Below are 20,555 nucleotides of genomic sequence, written 5' to 3'. Positions count from 1 at the left end.
CCAATCAAATTAGATTATTTCGAAGAATTAATTCCCACCAAGCTGGAAGTCGTTTTAATACCTTCATTCGGTTCTAAATGCGTGTAACCCAAATTTGCTCCAAAGCTATTTTTGGTTTTAATGATTGGCCTAATATAGTAACAAAAATAGTACCAAATAAAAAAGTATCTGCCGTCAATACCAGTCCCATTCGAAAGGTTTAAATAACAGATGTCAAGAACGTAAAAAACAAGAGGTAAGGTTTAGATTCTTCAACCATATAAATGTAGATACACTATATGTATATATGAGGCTGGCTGTACATTAAGTATAGTTTTATTCGTATTATTTAATACATATGAAAATAAAGTGTAGCCAAACTTAATAAATGTATTAATATTAATGCTCAACGCAAAATAGAGAAAAACGATTTTTATGTATCAACTGATACAATGAATATTTGAATGAACATACAAAATGCCCAAGCAGCGTGTACAGTCAGCATCATATAGTAGGTAGCATCCAAAGTATTTAAATAGTTCGGTACACCATACAAATTATATGGTGTACCGAACTATTTGAATACCTTGGATTCTACCTACTATATGACGCTTACTGTACGGTTGTACATGTTCCGTATAGAGCCAAATGCAGCTATCTACACCAACTGCACTTAGCAGTAGCCAATGTCTGATTTAGAGAACATACCAACTACATACTTATATATGTAGACACATGTATAGTATACATAGCAACTAATAATTAAGTGTGTAACAATTAAAAATAAATTAATATTTTGGAATAAGAACATATTAATATATATTTTTATAACCATTATATGCTTAAGGCTTAGCCAAGGGTTCATTGCACTATACAGTTTCTTATCTAATTTTTTTGTGAAACAAAAATAAGTTTAAAAGTAAATACTCAAATAGAAAATATTCAAATTAGAAATACAGTAGTAGTATTATAGTTGAAACTTAAATGTTTCTATTTTTGTCTTTGGATTGGAGTATATATGTAGGGCCATAACACACATTTAGAGGCAATCGTTTGTAACATTTGGTCAATTGAATTATCCGAAATTCTTAGTACTTGAGATATTATATTGCATATATCAAATATTAATTGCACACAAAAGCGTAAATTGTTTACGACTGCTACACCATAGCTAGTGCCGCATGTTTGCGTGCGTTCATACTCGACTTATGGAGCCCTAAACAAGTTTTACAAAACATTTATAGGTTAACCTAAATGACCTAAAGCATCCACAGACCACTATATTTCAAAAACTTATTATCTAAAGGTTATCAAATAATAAAGTTAATCTTTAAAATAGAAAAATAAAAAAGTGATTAACTTAATACTGCACATTAATTTAACTCTAAATCAGTCGAGGCATTGTTAAAGTCAAATAAAAAATATATTTGTTGTTTCACATAAGTATGTGAATATTGAATGTTTGATTCCCTATCAATAAAGCTTTCTCGTGGAACAATTTTCTTATTGGTGTACTAATTTTAAGATATAAAATTATAGCCTGATAACAATTTGAACACATTCTAATATATGTGAACTGATAATATGCTAGCAAGAGGAGTCATCTCATCTCCTCCACTTCAATATTTTATCAGTATTTCATACATAAGAACATGATCATGCAGCTATACCGCTTAATCTAACTGTACTAAACTACTAACTAAATTCTAAACTTTAAATGGTAATAATAAAGCAAGTCGTGAGGCGGGATATTTGCATCAGTCTTGTGTAATTCTCAATCATGAAAATTATTTTTTGCTGTCATCATTTCAACTATTTGGTAATCATGTAAAAAATGAAATTAGTTATACCCTTTTTATGGACATGTGTGTAGGCTGCTTAATCAGTTCAATTCAGATTTTAATGATGAGAGTGTTGCATCAAGCACTCTGCCAGCTGCATAGCCGGGGATGTTGAGGTACGCAGGCTTATCATGCTCACACAGGCCAGGCTGTGTGCAGCAGCGGTTGCCTGATGAGCTGGCAGAGCTTGGCGCACCGCTCAGTCCTCCACCGATCCCTGCTTCTGATGATCCCTGACAAATCATCTTGTGGTTTGTAAATTGTTCCAAAGATCGAAGCTGTTCTCCACAGTTGTCACACTTGAGTTCTCGGGCATGGACTTTCTTGTGGCTATTTAATGACCTGGAGTTGTCAAATACCTTTGGGCACATATCGCAATATTTCAGCACTTTCTCTCCAGTGCAAACAACTTTATGGTTGTTGAGTCTGTCTAATGACATATAGCGTTTGTTATTGCAAAGATCGCATTTGAACTGCTTCTGAGGTACTCTGCCAGTATGGACTTGCATATGTTTACGTAGGTTACTCTTATCTTTGATGTACTTTGAACATACTGAACACTTGTTTACATCTTTGCGAGTGTGATTAGCATCTAAATGTCTTCTTAGATGTGATTTCTTGTGAAAGGGTTCCAAGCAGATTTGGCATCTAAATGGCTTTTGTGCAGGATGCACACCCGTTAGATGTGTGTTAAATTCGAGAATAGTAGGGTAGCTCTTTCTGCAATGTGGACAATGAAACAGCTTCCGACAGATTGCAGCACTGGAATCACAAAATGGATCTGAGCAATCATCACAGAATGAGTCTAATCCTACAGGTGGTGTCACAGTGCTTCTGTAGTGGTCTAGGTCACCCCCTAAAGGATCACGTTCGGGGGATGGTGCTCCTCTGGGTTCCTGCTTAACCTTAGCCTGGTCACTATTTTCTGAAAAATCATCATGTGATGGAGTGGTTCTTGAAGTGCTTGCCAACATCCACCATGGATTATAGTGCCATGGGCCTAAAGCTGACTGTACTCCTTGACCTTTTACATCACCAGGCTTTGTTTGAGTTTCTGCATTAGAAAACCCAGGAAAACTGGGCAACTCTTGGTGTTTAGTCCGCTCAAATATACTGTGCTGTGATATAAGATTTTCATAATCACTCGAGTCCAATTTCCTCTCACTTCTATCACTTTGTTCCCTTTTAGACATTTTCACTGAAATCAAGAAATAAACAGTTTTAACATCTATTTATTTAGTTTATCCATAAATCTACTATTTCTACTTTATTGCAATAAATAAGTGGATCAAATTTGAGGATTGTAACCTCCTACGATACTTGACAAAAATCTTCTGTAATAAATTAAATCCGTTTTGGTTACAAAGATTTCATTAAAATATTAGTTTTGTTGCATGTTTGTGTTGCGTTGTGTTACAAAACAAATAATAAATAAATTGAAATTGAGTACAAGATCATGACGTGCGATGCAAAAATATGTTTTTATTTAAATAATAGTACACACTATTGTGCCGTACAAAACCTTGACCTCAATATTTCAAGCAAATTTACTATTAAACTTTCATTATGAATATTTAAGTTAAAAGTAAGGGCAAAAAGTCGAAAAAATATGTATGTAAATAATGATACTTTGTCAATAGAACATTACAATGTTTGTATTCAAATCATTCCTTATCTATAGCATGAGACAACAAAACGAGGAAAAGAGAGCGTCTATTGCGCGCCATTTTGTTTTTAACAAAATAACTTTTAAAACAAAGATTAAAATAACAAACATGTTATTGTTTACATATCATTTCTTTAACAAACTAAGCATTGTCGAATGTTATATTGTTAAGCATTAATAAAGTATGTAAATAAACCTAGTATCAGTACAGATAGAAACATAAACAATGCACACGCCCAAGGAAATTTTATCACCCTTGCGTAATCGACTATGAATCGAAAAAGTGCACAATTACGCAGCTTATTGAGTTACAGAATCAACGCTTTTCCTAGCTATAACTGTTGGTTCACAAGCCATAGAAGAATGAGACACATCCGAAATATCTGGACTTCCGGAAATCTGAATAGGTTCAATGTTGTCTCCATGTCTGTAAACAACGCAATTACGCGCCTAACTTATTTACCGTGCCTTTTTAATTCATGCTATATTGTATGGGTTGGTTTGTAAAGTCTAGGAGATTTCATTTTGCCAGTTATAAATAAACTATACATCGTAATAATGGGATTAGTGAACAAACAAACAAGAAACTTGCAAGTTTATATTGTGGATAGACATTCTTATTAGAATCGGTTTCGCATGGGCAATTTTATTATTATTCATATATTGTAATAAATAGCAAAAGGGTCATGAAAAGTGTTTAAGTAATAACTTTGAAATACATACGTTTACGGCGAATTCTTTTAAAATTTCAACAAGTTATTTCAATGAACATCGGCCATTTTGTTTGGTTGTAAGAGTTTTGATTGAAGTTTATCTTGTCTGTGGATAAGGTTTGGTTCGTTTTGAATCATAGAAGGTAGGATCCTATAGAAGTGGTATACGCGTGCCTCCGTAAGGGGCAAAACATACGCAATGCGACACTATGATTGGTCGAATTTATTTGTTGCCCATCATAATCCATACTAAATTTACGGTGGGGAACAAATAAAAATTGAGACTGTGACAAGGACAAACAATAATAGCTCTTTCGCTGCAACTCGTACTGAAAGATACATAAAGCCCGTAACACACTATCGCACCGCTCCAAGGTCATTGTGCGACCCACCGATAAGAGATATCGCTCTCTCGCTCTTACTTATGGGTGCGTCGCACAATGACCTTGGTGCGGTGCGATAGTGTGTTACGGCCTTAAGACTATCCTGTTCGGTCATTTCCCCCCCACCTTTCATGTCAGATCCAGTTATATACTAGATTCATGTTTTGAATAGAGCTAATAACAGACGGGCGTACGCATCCTTGGTCCGGTCAGCTTAAATCTTTCTCGCTTTCATTCATAGCTTCGTCCTTAACGAACGTACAGCAAACCACCTTGCACTCAATCGAACATGCCCTGTACCGTACTAAGGTTGAGGTACTGTACGTCCGTCTGTTACATTACAGCAGTAGTTCGTGTATACATCAGTGTGATATAGCCTTAAATGCTGTCATGTGTCAACTTCTCATTTTGATTTGTGTCAAAATATACTGTCAAATGAACAGCCAGAGCCAGCCCTGCCAGCCCGCTTTGCCTTCGTTTCGTTACCAATTTTTCCAAAAGTTGTATGTAAAGATTAGATTTTTTCGAACACCTTGATACCACACAAGCTAGCGACGCTAGTTTAGTGATACCCAGATGGAGTGGATAGGCTCAACAATATTGAAATCATTCTGGAGACCTACAATAAACGTGATAAGGTTAGATTATTACTACATCTGCAATATTATCTACAATATGCGGACTACCTATCGAATATTTTTAGTACTTACAAAAATATTTTTTGCTATATTGTATCTTATAATCATGGCAATCATAACTGTATTTTTTTTTTCATTTCAGAACAAGGTATCATGCTGACAAGACTCGGCTCGTGAGACGGTATGGATACGAAGAAAAACTTTGGTCTGGTGGACTCTTGCCTAGATCCAATGGAAGACCCCTGCCCATACCTGAATACAGGTAAACTATTTAATTTAATTGTTTTAAAAATGATCTCTTGTTTAATTGAGGCTATTACATGGCATGATTTCTTTCAAAAGTAATAGTCATATAGTTTTTCTATAGAAAAAATGCCATCCACATAATCATGGCATTATTTTTTTTTAACTTTAGTACACATTGATGGTGCACAGTTAATTGTCCATTTATTTTTGATGCTGTTAAATGTATATTCTATACTATCACAAGAAAATGGATATGGTTAGATGCAATTTACAAGCAACTAAAGACATAGACCACCTCATTGATAAAAGTTCTGTACTGGTAGAAATGCCATTATACTTAGATTTTTTTAATACATCTAAATTTTAGAAAGAGCTCTTAAATACTATTCAGACACCTTAATAAAAATCCAACCCTACTATCTTGTTCTAATTATAAAGTAATCACATATTCCCCAATTGTTTTCATGTATATCATAATAAATCAAGCCCATACAAAATGACAATCTTTACTCTCTTTTTTCAATTTATTTATGTCAAAAGAAGTTACAAATAAACTTTATTACACACACATTACACACCAGTGCGGGCAGTATCAAATAGTTTGCTTATGACTGTTCCCAATTTTATAGATAATTTAGGCATTTACTTTGAAACTACAGATGAAGTGGAATCTCTGTCACATACATAACATAGTGGCACCAGGGACCAACAGGGAACCAGTAATCTGACACTTTAATTTTTATCCACGAAAATGAGGGTAGGAAGCCGATTCATTAATGTGGCAACACTGTCCAGTAGCTGCACAGTGTTGTCACATTAGGAGATACACAGTGTTGCTGTATTTTATGCAAGAAATACTTTGTCTTATTTTACAGACCTAAAAATGCTTGGACTGAGCGCAGAGCCCTATTTGGACAAAATGACTACATAGATATACTGGGAAAAGGTGACCTTCATCCAGTGAAGACCTTGTATACACTCCCCGCATGGATCAGAGGCTTCCAAGCTCATCAAGAATACCATGTAAGTCTGTAATATTTATATTATATTATTTAACCTTTCAGGTTGCTTATTCTGGCAAAACTAGCTTATCATGTTACTTTCCTAGCTACAAGTTTAAATTAGCTAATTATATTGTTTTCAGGTCATTCTTAGGAAGAGGAAAATGTTTGCTAAGACCGCCAAACCAGCAATGCGTCCAACGAAATGGAAAGACCTAGAAAAGCGCCTGTCATTCTTGTATAGAAAACTTAACAGAAAAACAAAGACTGGGAATTCCCCAGATTAGAATAATCTAAATTATGCTAATAACTGTGGGTATATATGTTTTGTAATAAATGTAGTATGTGATCTTGTTTTCTTTTTTAATGTTTTGCTTAAAATGGTCTTTCAAATAGGAAGGTAGTGTAATCATTCTTTTAGTTTTGTACAATTCTTTACCAACAAAAGCATTGATGCTCCTTGCACTTACATATCTGCTTGCTTAAATGAGGCAAATGTTATATATTGCAGTTGCTGGTATAATGTATTTATTATATGTGGTGGTGACGAGCGCAAGCGTGCGCCGCACGTATACTGTCCAAAGATGTGTTTAATTGAAACAATAAGATATTTACTTAGATATATTTATTTTTAGAACCTAACTAGTGACTAATATTTGGCATCGTTAATATATGGGTACATATGCCCAATCTTCTTTGATCATATCAGCCGCCTTCTCGGCGATCATGACGACGGGGGCGTGGGTGTGCGCCGCGGGGATGCGCGGCATGATGGACGCGTCGGCCACGCGCAGGCCCGACACGCCGCGCACGCGGAGCCGCGGGGACACCACGCCTGTAGGGTCACCACTCGGAGCCATCTTGCAGGTCCCGACCTGCAAAAATTCGTAAGAGTTATTAACCTTTTGGACGCCAATGACCGATATATCCGCACCGCAGGTTCAACGCCAAAGACAGATTAATCGGTCACAGACCACAGAGCAACATAGATCTACGTGAATATGCATAAAGTTCAATTTCAGTTTTGACACTTGGGTGACGTGCTGACGTGGCGTCTGAATGACAGCTTTTGTGTTTGACACAGCGTCGAAAAGGTTAAAGGCTTCTACAGACCTCGCCACAAATGGCAATAATGGCATGCGATTTTAGATTATTGCCGGCTAAGTAGGAGCAACGCATTCTATCTATCGATTAAATGCCGCAATGTATAGAAAATCGCAAGCGATTATCGGTGACGTTTTTTTTAATTTTTATTTATTTATTGAGAGTTTTTAACAAATACCCACCTTCTTTTGACACTTTGCATCATTCCGTATTTGGTCGCGCATTTTCTTAGACAGGCAAATTGAAGATTTTTGAAGTGAAAACTTCTTTAGCGGCGCTGTGCACTTTTTGTGATGAGGAAAAAATGTTAAACTCGCGACAGCGTAAGACGTAAGACGCTTCGTAAGACGGACACGTGACCAGGGGCCTATTTTATATAGCTACAAGTTACAATTTACAAGCGGACGTCTCGTTCTAACACATAGGGTTAGAAAGAGACTTCCGCTTGTAAATTGTAACTTGTAGCTTTATAAAATAGGCCACTGATCGAAAAACTGTTACAATGTCATTGAGTTTTCACATCTGCCGGCACTCCCGGAGTGCAACCCGTTGTTTTTTTTTGCGCATTACATGAACCATTTAGAACCACTTTGACCTCTTCATAACTCAAAGCTTTTTATGATAGGTATTGATAATATGATGTACCTACATATTAATTTCATGTCAATATTGTGAATAAAGGAAGGGTACCTGGTGGTCTAAAGTGATGGAGGTTTGCATGATAGCGCATTCCCAGTAGTCGTCGGAGTCGAAAATAATATTCTCGCAGCCCGGGAACGGTGTGTCGTGTAATCTCGTGCCGTACCGCTGGAAGGCTTTTGTGTTTATTATGTTCTGTACCTGTAAAAAAAAGAATTTTGTTACCAACCACCCAATGAATGAATGAATGAATGAAAATGATACACGGTTGGAAAATACCAAGGCCGCAGTAGTCAGAAGCCTCGTTGCCGACTGTGTTTTAGGGGGCTTCAGCTTCATAAGCATTCAAAGATCTCTATATGAGCAACGAGCCATTTCCGTCAGTAGAAAAAAGCGGCTTTAAAAAATGTAGGCGAGAAGGGTTATCGTCCCGTGGAAAATTTCGCGCCTTTTTCTACTGACAAAGTGGTTTGACAGACTATAGGTATAATTGTTTATTGCCGTTTTTCTATAGGAAATCTAGCAGCAAAGACTTTGCCCCCATTCCCACGGGCGAATTTACAACGCGCGTTAAAAAAGCGTTTGAATGTCACAAATGGATACATGTGTATTTATTCACAGTATTCACACGACAGCGGTCGCGCTTTTTATCAAGCGTTGTTGGATTTTCGTCTTTAAGCCTTGGTCGTTAAATCGAATTTAGAGTGCGGACAGATTCAAGCGCTTTTTTAACGCCCGTTTTAAAAGCTCTCGTGCGAATGGGGGCTTTACGTACGAATAGGATACGAAGTACCCCATAGATATAGGAGCAGCAGCCAATGTCATGAGCGAGCAGTTGTTTTTTTCAGTTCAACTTGAAAATCAGGACATTTTGCTCTTAGTAATTTTATAATTGTTAATAATATTTATAACATTATATGGGAAGTGTGGTATAGTGGAATTTAAAAGTGTTTCAGAAAGTTGTTGTTATGTATGTGTCTGTGAATTACAATACCGAGATACCAACTCTCATAGATATAAAGATGATGTAGGTATTGTTAGCTCGAGTTAGTTCACAATTGCGCAAAAAAACTAGAACATTGAACCGACGACGTAACCAGGTATGTAAGTAAGTAATTTGATAATACCTTTTTATTTATTTTTCGCTGGACCCTGTGGTGTACTGCGTACAGAAATCTAAGATAAAACGTCTCGTTTTATTTCTTATGGTATTAGAAATTAGAATCAGTTTTCATGATTAATATGTTTATATTATCTACTGTAAAATATTTACATAAAAAATGCGATTATACTCTATTGATTCCTGATCTAATCCAATATGACATAATGAGCAAAGCGTAGGTATAGGTGCCTCCTACCTAAAATCAACTCGCGAATTTAATACCAACGAGTAAAAAGCTCACCAATCGCACGCCTTCGCGCAGCGCGTTCATGTCGTCGGGGTGGTGGAAATAGTTAGGATGTATGCGCGGCGGGTCGGCGAAGCGGGCGCTGCGCAGCGTCAGGCGGCCCACGCTGCGCGGCCGGATCAGGACGGGGTTCATGGCAAATGAGCGCAGTCGCGCCTGTACGGGCATGCTTCCGTACGTCTTCCAGAACCACTCGTCGGTAACTCCTGTTTAAAAAACCTTTGCTATAGGCATGTTTAAAAGTTAAAGTTGATTGGACTATTATTAAAATAAAAACCGGCTAAGTGCGAGTCGGACTCGCGCACGAAGGGTTCCGTACCATTACGCAAAAAGCGGCAAAAAAATCACGTTTGTTGTATGGGAGCCCCACTTAAATATTTATTTATTCTGTTTTTAGTATTTGTTGTTATAGCGGCAACAGAAATACATGATCTGTGAATATTTCAACTGCCTAGTTATCACGGTTCCTGAGATACATCTTGGTGACAGACAGGCGGACGGACACACGGACAGACGGACAGACGGACATACGGACGGACAGACGGACAGCGGAGTCTTAGTAATTAGGTCCCGTTTTTACCCTTTGGGTACGGAACGGAACCCTACCGGACGACGGAGGTCTACCGCGAACCACATTCGACGTGTTGCCTCTCTGTTGCACTTATAGATTCGTACGTAAATGTGACAGGGAGGCAACACGTCGAACGTGGTTTGTTTGCGGTAGGACCTCACGAACGATATTGCTTCCTTCGCTTTATATGGTGGTTATAGCTTTGCAGCGAAACTACCCACCACTATTTAAGCGAGCGCTCGGTAGATGGCGCTAGAATGCAAATTGTAGGTACCCAAGCTTATTGGAAAAACGTAAAACGGGGGACTGACGGGAAAGATATTAATTAGTAAAGTTGTACATATATTATTCTAAATAAAACAAGTAGGTACACATTGTAAGCTTTTCATATGTAGCAAGCTTGTCTACGTTGTAAAAGTTATCTGTTTGATTAAGGTAACATTTCTGTTACTACCATCTACAGCTTCCTTTTTTTTAATGGGGCACCGAGGGCAGCTACCATATCCCGTGCTGCTATGCCAAAATGGTCCATATAGGGGATTTTCCCTAACTTTTGTATTAACGATTATTGACATTTACTTAGCGATTATGGAAAAAATGTAGCTGCCCTCAGTGCTCCATTTAAAAAAATCCGACCTGTAATATGATATCTTATACCTTTAAACGAGCAATTCTTGTATATTTATTTACATATGTATTTTGGGGATCTCGGAAACGGCTCTAACGATTTCGATGAAATTTGGTATATGGGGGTTTTCGGGGCCGAAAAAATCGATCTAGGTAGGTTTTATCTCTGGGAAAACGCGCAATTTTGTGTTTTTATATGTTTTCCGAGCAAAGGTCGGTCTCCCAGATATTGAAGGTAATAAGATATATAACATGAGCCCTGACACCGTAGATACATTGAAACACTGTACCGTAAATGAAAACCCATGAACCCCATTACCTACTCACTTTTTTGAATCAACAAATTCTGTTGATGTGGCAAACGGGCATCCATATTTTGGAGAAGTATGTAGGTACCTATACCTAGTATCTGTCCTATTTATGCAGCCCATCCATCAATTGCTGAGTAAGAGCCTTTCTTTTATAACGTCACTCGCCTTGATTCAGCGCTGATCTTACCCACTGCTATTTGTCGTTTGCTCAACGATATCAACTAGGGATAAGCACGTTCATACAAATCCGACTGAACATTCTCGTTAAGCAACACAGGCGCCATCTCTTGTATAGTATGCGTACTACCAGCCAAGTCGGAGACATATGTTAAAGTAGACTGCACTCTCGCGTCACGCCGAACAAAATACCTCGAGGGAGAGCGGTGTCCCTTCCTTTTCTTTAGGGCAACGACGAAGTGACAATTGAATTAATGTTGCTATTGTTGCGACAGCTAAACAAGGCATGCGCCTTTTTATTAATATAAATGTCATAATTACAAATTACGCCGTGCCAGTTTATTAACGTGGATATAATATTAAGTAGCAATAAGTGGGAGTTAAAATATATAAAATATGTTAAAATAAATACATTATATTTTTTAATTAAGCACGTTCAAAATATTCAACAACCAAAGACGCTTTATATTTTCTGAATTACAACATTCATAAAAATATTATTATTAAAGGGAAAATTCTTAAGTTAGTTCACCAGCACGTCATAACCCACAAAATAGACACTCTTCATAATTAATGTGGTAGCAGAATTCTCCCTTTCGGGCCGTCTCGTTCGGCTGAATTTTCATCAATGTATTAGATTTTTCTGTAACAGTTTTTACACCCTTTCACAACACACCTAGACATTTTTTTGAATTGTAAAATGCATTACGCGACAACTTCACATTGCGCCGCGCGGCTCGCGACGGAGCGCGCTGGTGTTATAAATGCGATTTTCCCACCCATAAACTGGCCCCTTTCGTAGTGCCCGTTTCGTAGTGCCCGTATGTCGCGTCCTTACGAAGTAATATATATGTCCATGCGTTTGCCTAACTGGCCGATGGCTTGGCCGCTGATCGTCCATCATTCAGTAAAACTTATTTTACCCATCTCTCTTTTTAACGGGAATATGTTTTAATTACTATGTATACATGTATGAAAGTAAGTACGTATAATAACATAACAAATGTAACAATCCTAGTAATTTGTAAGTTGTAAAGAATCACCATCACCCCCTTATTCATAAAACTTAGCAAAATTTTGTTGATTTTTGTCCCTTTCTAATAAACACAAATGTCAAAATGACAGAAAAGGACAAACGAAGGGCTTCTAAGACTTTTCAAGCGTTTTTGAATAACGCCATTAAAAAAAAATTCATACCAAGCAATCCTCGTAAGACCCCCAGCATATCGCCAGCGAGCGAGCCGGCACCCATGACTACTTCGATGTCGGGACGGGTCGCGGCGTGGTCCTCCGAGAATCTGGTCCGGGTGAATGCCAAACCCGCCGCTCCGCCTGGGAGCGTTAGAGGCCCCGTACCCGCTAGATACGCCATTGCTGACAGTGGCGACGCTGCTGTGAGCTAATAGGGGTACAATATAATAGGTAAATCAATATTATAGGATAACTTTACAGATCGACTTAGTCCCACAGTAAGCTCAATAAGATTTGTGTTGTGGGTACTAGACGACGATATATAAGTATAAAATATAATTATACCTACCTAAATACCTACTTTTACTCTACACATAGAAAACATCCATAGCTCAGAAACAAATATTTGCGATAAATACACAAATAAATGCTCTGCTGATCGAATCCTGGGATTCGAACCCGGGACGTCCTGCTTCGTAGGTCGGGTCACTACCGACTTGACTATAAAGAAGGCCGTCGAAAAATATAGCTTTTATTTTATTGTCGAACTGTTTTGAAGGATCTTAGAACTGCAACGTACGTCGTGAAGCGCTGCTTAATAGAGCATAGTTATGAAGCGCCAATCACCCTGAGGTATCCTTAGGGTCCATAGTATGTCCGTCTGTGGTGTTCGTGTGCTGTATGTTCGACCGTCTCGACTGCAGATTAGATCATTGTTCGTACGGCTAATATCAGAATTTTAGTACAGTCAACTGTAAAAATATGGGTGTACAAATCATCTCAAAAATATGTCCCATAACTCTTATGTCAGTGAATTAAGAACTATGGGACATATTTTTGAGTAAGTTGTTACACCCATATTTTTACAGTTGACTGTACGTAAAAATTGGCCTTATTATAGCAAACAAAATAATACCAATAGGTTTTTCATGATTTTCATGAACCATATTTTGGAAGGTTTTTAGTTTTAATTTTTAGAGTCCCGTGTCTCTTCCACAGTGTTTCAGTTCAAGGGCAACAGATAGGTACATAATTGTTTAACATCTTTTTAAAGTAGATATACATTTATATTGCATTACACTAATTTAATCATGTTGGGTAAACATGTAGGTACTAAGGCTATGGCCCTAATGAAAAGATCGGGACACGTAGGTACACCCGACCCTTATTCACAGAAAGTAATCTACTCTCCAGTATTTTTTCAGTGTAGCGGCGCGATTCGGGAAATGAATTAGAGATTCACTAGATATGAAATAGTAAAGATATGTGACGTTCCACGGCAGAAGGTACCTTATGGCGGCTGGCGCTTACGTCGCATAGCGCCGCAATAATATTATTGCGGCGCCTTACGGTACATTTTGCCGTGTAACGTCACATATCTTTACTATTTCATATCTAGTGAATCTCTAATTCATTTCCCGAATCGCGCCGTAGGAAAGTTGTAAGGCTAAATCCATACTAATATTATAAAGGCGAAAGTGTGTCTGTGTGAGTTCCGGGAAAGGACATAGGATAGTTTTTATTTCGGAAATCATCCCTGAAGAGAGTGCAAAGGGGGGTGGAATTGAAAGAGTTAATGAATTGCCTAATAATTGAAGTAAGCAATGCGCGAATTGAATGAATGCTATTAGCATTATCCAGGCGCTATACCTACTTTAGCTGCTGTCACTAATTCCACGCAGACGAAGTCGCGGGCAAAAGCTAGTATTAGATAATTTTAACTCTTTGAACGCCGCGCCTATTAGATAAGTATAACGCGCCATCGTAAACCTTACTGGAACGCATGAAGGTCTATATTACACTGTAAATGTGTGCGCAAGTTGACGTCATTAGTAAAATGGTGGGTTCCCAAAAGTAGGCGTAGGCGCTAATGGGTTGATTACCAACATTTGAGTAAAACCTTAGGGGTTGTGCACAAATCACGCGAGGTGTTTTCGGCTACTTTATGACCCCCCCTCCCCCTTAGTGATATTTGGTGAGGTTTTTGTCTACCCCCCTCCCCCACACACCCTCACGTGTATATTTTAGAAAATTTTTCATTCGACCTCATTTTAAGATAAATAGTATTGTATATTAATAGAAAATCTTGTTTATTTTTCTATTTTCTATAAATAGACTCGCTATTTTGAAGATTTATGTTTAACGAAACCGAGAAAAAGTATCTACTCATGTGGTAGGTTTTTATTTTCTTAGTTTCGTTCACTGTAGAAAAATACACGTGAGGTTTCCTTATACCCCCCCTCCCCCAACGTGATCTATCGTGATTTTCTTCGTGACCCCCCCACCCCCTATTGAATCTCGCGTGATTTGTGCACAAGCCCTTAAGAAGTGAAATTAAATATATGTAAACTTTGCTTTTAATAGACGGACTGACACCGTGATGACCAAGTTTAGGTTTTCAGTGTGAGTAAAAAATCTTAGTTTCTATTAAGTAGGTACTATTATAATTTATACTTAATTGCTTCTCCGTGGCTCTCCCTAAAATTGTAAAAACTACACAAAAAAGGTCTTACATCGTTAACACAAAGTCGAGAATCATTCACAATGAATGCGTTTCCCGAGAATGTGACGTGGTCCTGGAGATTGTATCCTACTGGGAGGTCCACTATGGGCGTGATTCCTGTTTCTAAAAGATGCTGCTGTGGACCGATGCCCGACACCATAAGAAGCTGCGCGGAGCCGATAGTGCCCGCGGCCAATATTACTTCGTGCCGCGCTCTTACTCGATACCTTAAAAGGAAATTAATAAAGATTTTTTACGATACACCCGAACGCAATAAAAGTAAGTGGTTACGAGACCATTTCCATTTATATCTTAAGAATGGTTATGAAGATGCTCCTTCGGTTATACTAAAAGACAATTAGAAAATATTTACGTATGCAGGTGCACATCTTTATAAATTAACTTTATTAATATATAATTATGCAATACATTTTAAACCACTACCCAACTTAAAAAAAATTGTTGCGTCAGCGTGTACCTACCTCTCGAGCGAATTTATAAGCTAACCGTAAATAGGATTACTTTTACTTTATACCTCTGTTCCCGTCTAAGTGACTTATTTCACTTATTTGTCTTTTATGAGAATAAATATAAAAGGGTAGTAGGATCTTGCGCATGCGCAAGATATGCTGATATTATCTATGACTTTACTTACTTTTACTGCGTTCTGCGGGCTCAGCACGGTTCCATTTTTATCGACTATCACTATGCGCGTCCCTTTCGCACTTACATACTTGTTAGAACGTGACAGGCATGGTGACAAGGGATAAAAACGCGACCGTGCTAAGCCGCCTGCTTGCTTTTATTTGGCGGTATTATTTCCCTAAGAAGTTATGTTTTTGGTTATTAAACTTATTAAGTTATTATTACAGGCATTATTATAAGCATATCGTAGGTAGGTAATCCACAGTTTACTTTTATGGGTAGGAAGATCGTTTATTGGTTTACAACTTTACACTTTTAAAAACATAAGTAAATAAAAGCAATAGACTTAAATAAAAACAATGAATTCATGTGTCGATATAGTATAGTCTATTCAAATTAGGTACATTATTTGGAAGATTTAATTCTCATCAAGCTGGAAATCGTTTTAATACCTTCATTTGGTCCTCCTAAATGGGTGTGATTCGAGTTTGAGCAACCCCGGTGTGTATACATTTTTGCTCTTTTTTATTTTTTTTTTGCTTGTAGCTCGAAGACGGTAAGTACCTACGTCCGATGGAAAATTTGCTCTAATCATGATGAAAATTGATATCTGAGGATTCGAAAGGTACCTTAATATGAATTCATGGTCAAAGTTTGTAAAATATGCCCGCCATTTTGTACCTAATTGTTGAAATTTGGTATAATCATGTTAAAAATTTGAAACTCCTTTTCACCGGTGTCTGATCCACAAAACTTGGCTGGTAGTGCCATTGTAATTGATTGTGGGTTCCTTCTACATCGAGTGGTCTGGCAATCCCAGGAAAAATGTATCTCACAAGGCTCCCAAAATTTATGCACACCTCCTGGGATTGCGCAAACTCGGTTTACACGAATTTAGGACCAAATGAAGGTATTAAAACGATTTCCAGTTTGCTGCTTGCTTATTCTTAAATTAAGTACTAATATGTAGATAACTAGTTCAATTAAAATAATATCTCGTTCATTCTATCTTTGATTACTAACTAACTACCTACCTACCTAGCCAGTATGGAAAACAAAAGTGAATTACATACCTGATGTTACGTTTTAAGAACTCTACACCATAAGTGATCTTAGTTTTAGGATCGACCAGCAGTTTTGTTGCTGTGGAATACTTTGACACCTTTAAGTTCGGTCGAAAGCGGACAGGTTCCAGAAAGGCTTTGGAAGTGCTGCATCTACGGCCTTTCCTCATCGTGGCTTGGGGCTTAGAGAACCCTATAACATTTTCTCCATTTGGATCGTTCCATTCATAACCGAGTTCTTCCCCAGCTCTTCTAAAAATACTCTCAAGGGGAGACCGATACGGGGCATAGTCAATATCCATATATCCTCCCATGCCGTGATACGAAGAATTCATTAGTTCGGGAATTCTAACATTTTCCGACTTTTTAAAATAAGGCAGCAGTTCGTAATAGCTCCAGCCAGTATTGCCCATTCGCGCCCAGTCATTGTAGTCATCCGGATGGCCTCGTTGATAGATTAGAAAGTTTAATACGCTGCTGCCACCGAGCACTTTTCCTCGGGGTAAGAAACAAACTTTTCCTCGGAGATCTTTGCAAGCTTTTCTTTGAGGCTCAGAGTTGTAGCCCCAATTCATCGGAGTCAAAGATAGGAACGATGCAAATATAGGGATGTCTGAGAAAAAATTTTCGTTACCTCCGGCTTCTAGTAACAAAACCTTCCACGTTTTTACTTCGGTCAATCTGTTTGCTAGGACGCACCCCGCCGAGCCGGCTCCAACAATTATGAAATCGAACTCTTCTTGGTCATGAGGGGTATAATCTGGCGGAAACCCCTCTCTCGGATTACGGGGTAATGGCCTAAAAATATCGGTCCAGAAATCAAACACTTTCGATATATCCGTTGCGTTAATTATGACAATGGAATAGAAAAATAGTATTCGTCGCATTTTGGGTATGAAGCTTTTTTAAATCTCATTTCTTTGTCTAGTCCTGAAACAAAACCAACATTGGGAATTATAAAATATGACGTAGCCCACGTAGGCATTCAAAGACCCCTAGGCATTATGTTTTCAATAATTTCTAATTTCAATCAATTAATCTCAATTGTAATCAGCATAGGTAATATAGGTAGAGTCTGTGCGAAAAGAGAAGAGTCGTGGAATGTATGGGGCCCAATACATTCCACGACTCTTCTCTTTCCGCACAGACTATAGACATTTTCTTCATGACTGTTCTAAATCCTCCGTTTTCTGATCTTCATCCTTCTTTTTCTTATCCTTTTGCCTTTGTATACCTTCGAGCAATCTATGTCAACAACCTATGTCTAAAATGATAAACAATCAACTAGGTATAAAAATAAATAAGACCATGAGTAACGCGAAGGTACCACCTGTTTTATTTTGCTCTTGTCTCGATTTTATGTTACAATAGCTTAGTTATATTTTCTACTGAATGATACTTAACTGCTCACAAATATCTGAATACGCCTCTATTGTTAAGGCGTTAGAGGCTAGAGTGCGTGTTCAGTACGGCTACCACCAGTTTTGACATTGACAGATACGCTCGCGTCTACGTAAATTACTTTCTATACATCTCGCTTGCACTAATATGCGAGTACGAGCGAGATGCATAGAAAGTAAGTTACTTAGACGCGAGCGTATCTGTCAATGTCAAAACTGGTGGTAGTGGTTCAGATATTTTTATTAGTACAAGCGAACCTGCGGGAAGACGTAGCTCTGAAATATAACAAAGACCTTATTATCTAAAAGACATAACCGAGATAATCGTATTGATGACTACATTTATAGGCAGACACAAAAGGCATTGTAATCTCGGTATTTCAAGGTCGCTGTTTCTCGATTCCGCTGGCTTCTTGTCTCTATATGTACTGAGAATATAAATAACATTTAACGCGCTTGCTCGATACTAATCAGGGAACCATGTCTCGTCATTAGCTGCGATAAGTTGCCCTTAAGCTTGGTACGTAGTAAACTTGCTTACTTGCTTAAATTAAACTAGGTACGCGGTAATTTTTAGGGTTCCGTACCCAAAGGGTAAAACGGGACCCTATTACTAAGACTCCGCTGTCCGTCCGTCCGTCCGTCTGTCCGTCCGTCTGTCACCAGGCTGTATCTCACGAACCGTGATAGCTAGACAGTTGAAATTTTCACAGATGATGTATTTCTGTTGCCGCTATAACAACAAATACTAAAAACAGAATAAAATAAAGATTTAAGTGGGGCCCCCATACAACAAACGTGATTTTTGACCGAAGTTAAGCAACGTCGGGCGGGGTCAGTACTTGGATGGGTGACCGTTTTTTTTTTTGCTTTATTTTGCATTAAGGTACGGAACCCTTCGTGCGCGAGTCCGACTCGCACTTGCCCAGATTTTAGTCGCATTTTTAGGTACTCTCCTTCTCTGCTCCTAAATTTGACTTTTAAGTGTCCCAAACCTTCTGGGTATTGCAGCCCAACGAAGGTACAACTACCACCAGTTTGGACATTGACATATTCACTCACGTCTAAGTAACTTAGTTACTTTCTTACTTTCTATGCATGACGTATATGAGACGTATAGAAAGTAATTTACGTAGACGCGAGCTAATATGTCAATGTCAAAACTGGTGGTAGCCGTACTGGAATTTAATAATACTTACCTATTAGTTTGATCTTATATTTAGGTTTATATGATTAAATTATCTTTATTTGAAAACACTAGCTAAAATATACCTACTTTAAAAAAGCTGTTGAGTATACTTTTAAACATATGGTTTTCAGAATTAAACCTATCGACAAAATGAAAAAGTTAAAAGTTGTGCTTCAACTGGGCTCCAATATTTTTTCCTTTTTCCCCTAAAATTAAAGGTTACTTACCTAATAGGTTTATGGTCAGCGTTTTTCGACGCCGGTGCCGGAAGAAGCAGTCGACGCTAATAAAATGGCTATTTCATCGTCCCTCACTTTAACGGGTAATAAGTGCTTTAACAACGGATTTGAATTAAACTAATGGAAAACGGTATTAAAAAGATTAAGAGGGAAAAATAACTTTGCGATCTTATTTATTTTTTGATGAAATTTCCATTTCTGGAGAAAACGGTTTCCACTAACATCTTAACAAATCACTTTGATTTTGATGTCGATCGCTTCAGCATAATAATTGTACCAACCTATTCTAGGTTTATAGGTTTCGCTTAAAAAATACATATATTATTGCAAATCTTGAAAAAATAAGGAAAAAATATCATTGTGTCAATAACGTACTAAAAAATCATGCAGAATAGAAAATATTTAGAGGTGGAAAAACATTTTTTGTATGGACGAGTACGTAGTATTCTTCACTCTTAATTGAAAAATAATAGGCTTTCATTCAGTATAAATGCATAATTTGTTACTCCCCAAAATTTCATTTTGACCCTCATATTAAATGGGCTTGACTTTGCTTGAACTTCAATTGCAACATTTTGTTAAAAATGAGATTAAATTGATATCAATCAAGGTCTGGGTGTCGGACAAAGCGCGCCATTGTAGAGTCGGAGTCGCAATGTTACGAAATGGTTCTCACTGTTAGGAACGTTTCGCGCATCTGTTTGCATTGCTTGTTTATTTTGGAATCCATTACTACCCCGAATCCTGTTGAAACTTAGGGTGGTTATACGTTAACAGGATTTATAAGTTCGTAAACCACTACATCTAATGATACGTGTTTAAAAGTGAATGCCTATACAAAATGCTGGGTGGTATTTTAAGGTGCCGTAGGTTCAGAGAGCGGAGTTTTTGAAAAATCGTATCACTCTTTTATATAACAATACGGTTGCTAAAAAAATAATTAGCAATATTAAGGATTTGCTCTAGAGATTTCACTGATTCGACTGCTGATTTTTAAGACATTCGTTCGATAGATAAAA

General features: G+C 37.7%; 3 protein-coding genes across 5 annotated transcripts; 1 reads left to right on the top strand and 2 right to left on the bottom strand.

Moving 5' to 3' along the window:
• Positions 1–1,718: 1,718 nt before the first annotated feature.
• Positions 1,719–4,281, bottom strand: LOC134805141 (zinc finger protein 664-like). Of its 3 annotated transcripts, XM_063778443.1 has the most exons (3): positions 4,210–4,281; positions 2,180–3,018; positions 1,719–2,053 (listed from the first exon to the last, which is right to left on the bottom strand). In XM_063778443.1, the coding sequence occupies exons 2-3, from the start codon at positions 3,011–3,013 to the stop codon at positions 1,862–1,864; spliced, it is 1,026 nt and encodes a 341-aa protein (XP_063634513.1). In that variant the 5' UTR covers positions 3,014–3,018; positions 4,210–4,281; the 3' UTR covers positions 1,719–1,861. The 3 variants fall into 3 exon arrangements, with proteins under 3 accessions (XP_063634513.1, XP_063634511.1, XP_063634512.1); XM_063778441.1 differs by having other exon boundaries at positions 1,719–3,018; XM_063778442.1 differs by lacking the exon at positions 4,210–4,281 and adding an exon at positions 3,184–3,203 and having other exon boundaries at positions 1,719–3,018.
• A 782-nt stretch (positions 4,282–5,063) lies between these two features.
• LOC134805324 (large ribosomal subunit protein mL51) lies at positions 5,064–6,821 on the top strand. The gene is made up of 4 exons (XM_063778644.1): positions 5,064–5,220; positions 5,363–5,482; positions 6,342–6,489; positions 6,611–6,821. The coding sequence occupies exons 1-4, from the start codon at positions 5,159–5,161 to the stop codon at positions 6,752–6,754; spliced, it is 474 nt and encodes a 157-aa protein (XP_063634714.1). The 5' UTR covers positions 5,064–5,158; the 3' UTR covers positions 6,755–6,821.
• Positions 6,822–7,092: 271 nt separating this feature from the next.
• LOC134804202 (glucose dehydrogenase [FAD, quinone]-like) lies at positions 7,093–17,643 on the bottom strand. Its single transcript, XM_063777158.1, has 6 exons — positions 16,718–17,643; positions 15,010–15,226; positions 12,503–12,704; positions 9,614–9,825; positions 8,262–8,411; positions 7,093–7,342 (listed from the first exon to the last, which is right to left on the bottom strand). Exons 1-6 carry the CDS (start codon positions 17,593–17,595, stop codon positions 7,133–7,135), a joined length of 1,869 nt encoding a protein of 622 aa, XP_063633228.1. The 5' UTR covers positions 17,596–17,643; the 3' UTR covers positions 7,093–7,132.
• Between the last annotated feature and the right edge of the window lie 2,912 nt (positions 17,644–20,555).

The sequence above is a fragment of the Cydia splendana genome, chromosome Z (genome assembly GCF_910591565.1).
Source record: "Cydia splendana chromosome Z, ilCydSple1.2, whole genome shotgun sequence".
Classification (NCBI taxonomy): Eukaryota; Metazoa; Arthropoda; class Insecta; order Lepidoptera; family Tortricidae; genus Cydia; species Cydia splendana.
The sequence above is the reverse complement of the archived record's forward strand: the minus strand, read 5'-3'. Positions and strand labels throughout refer to the sequence as shown.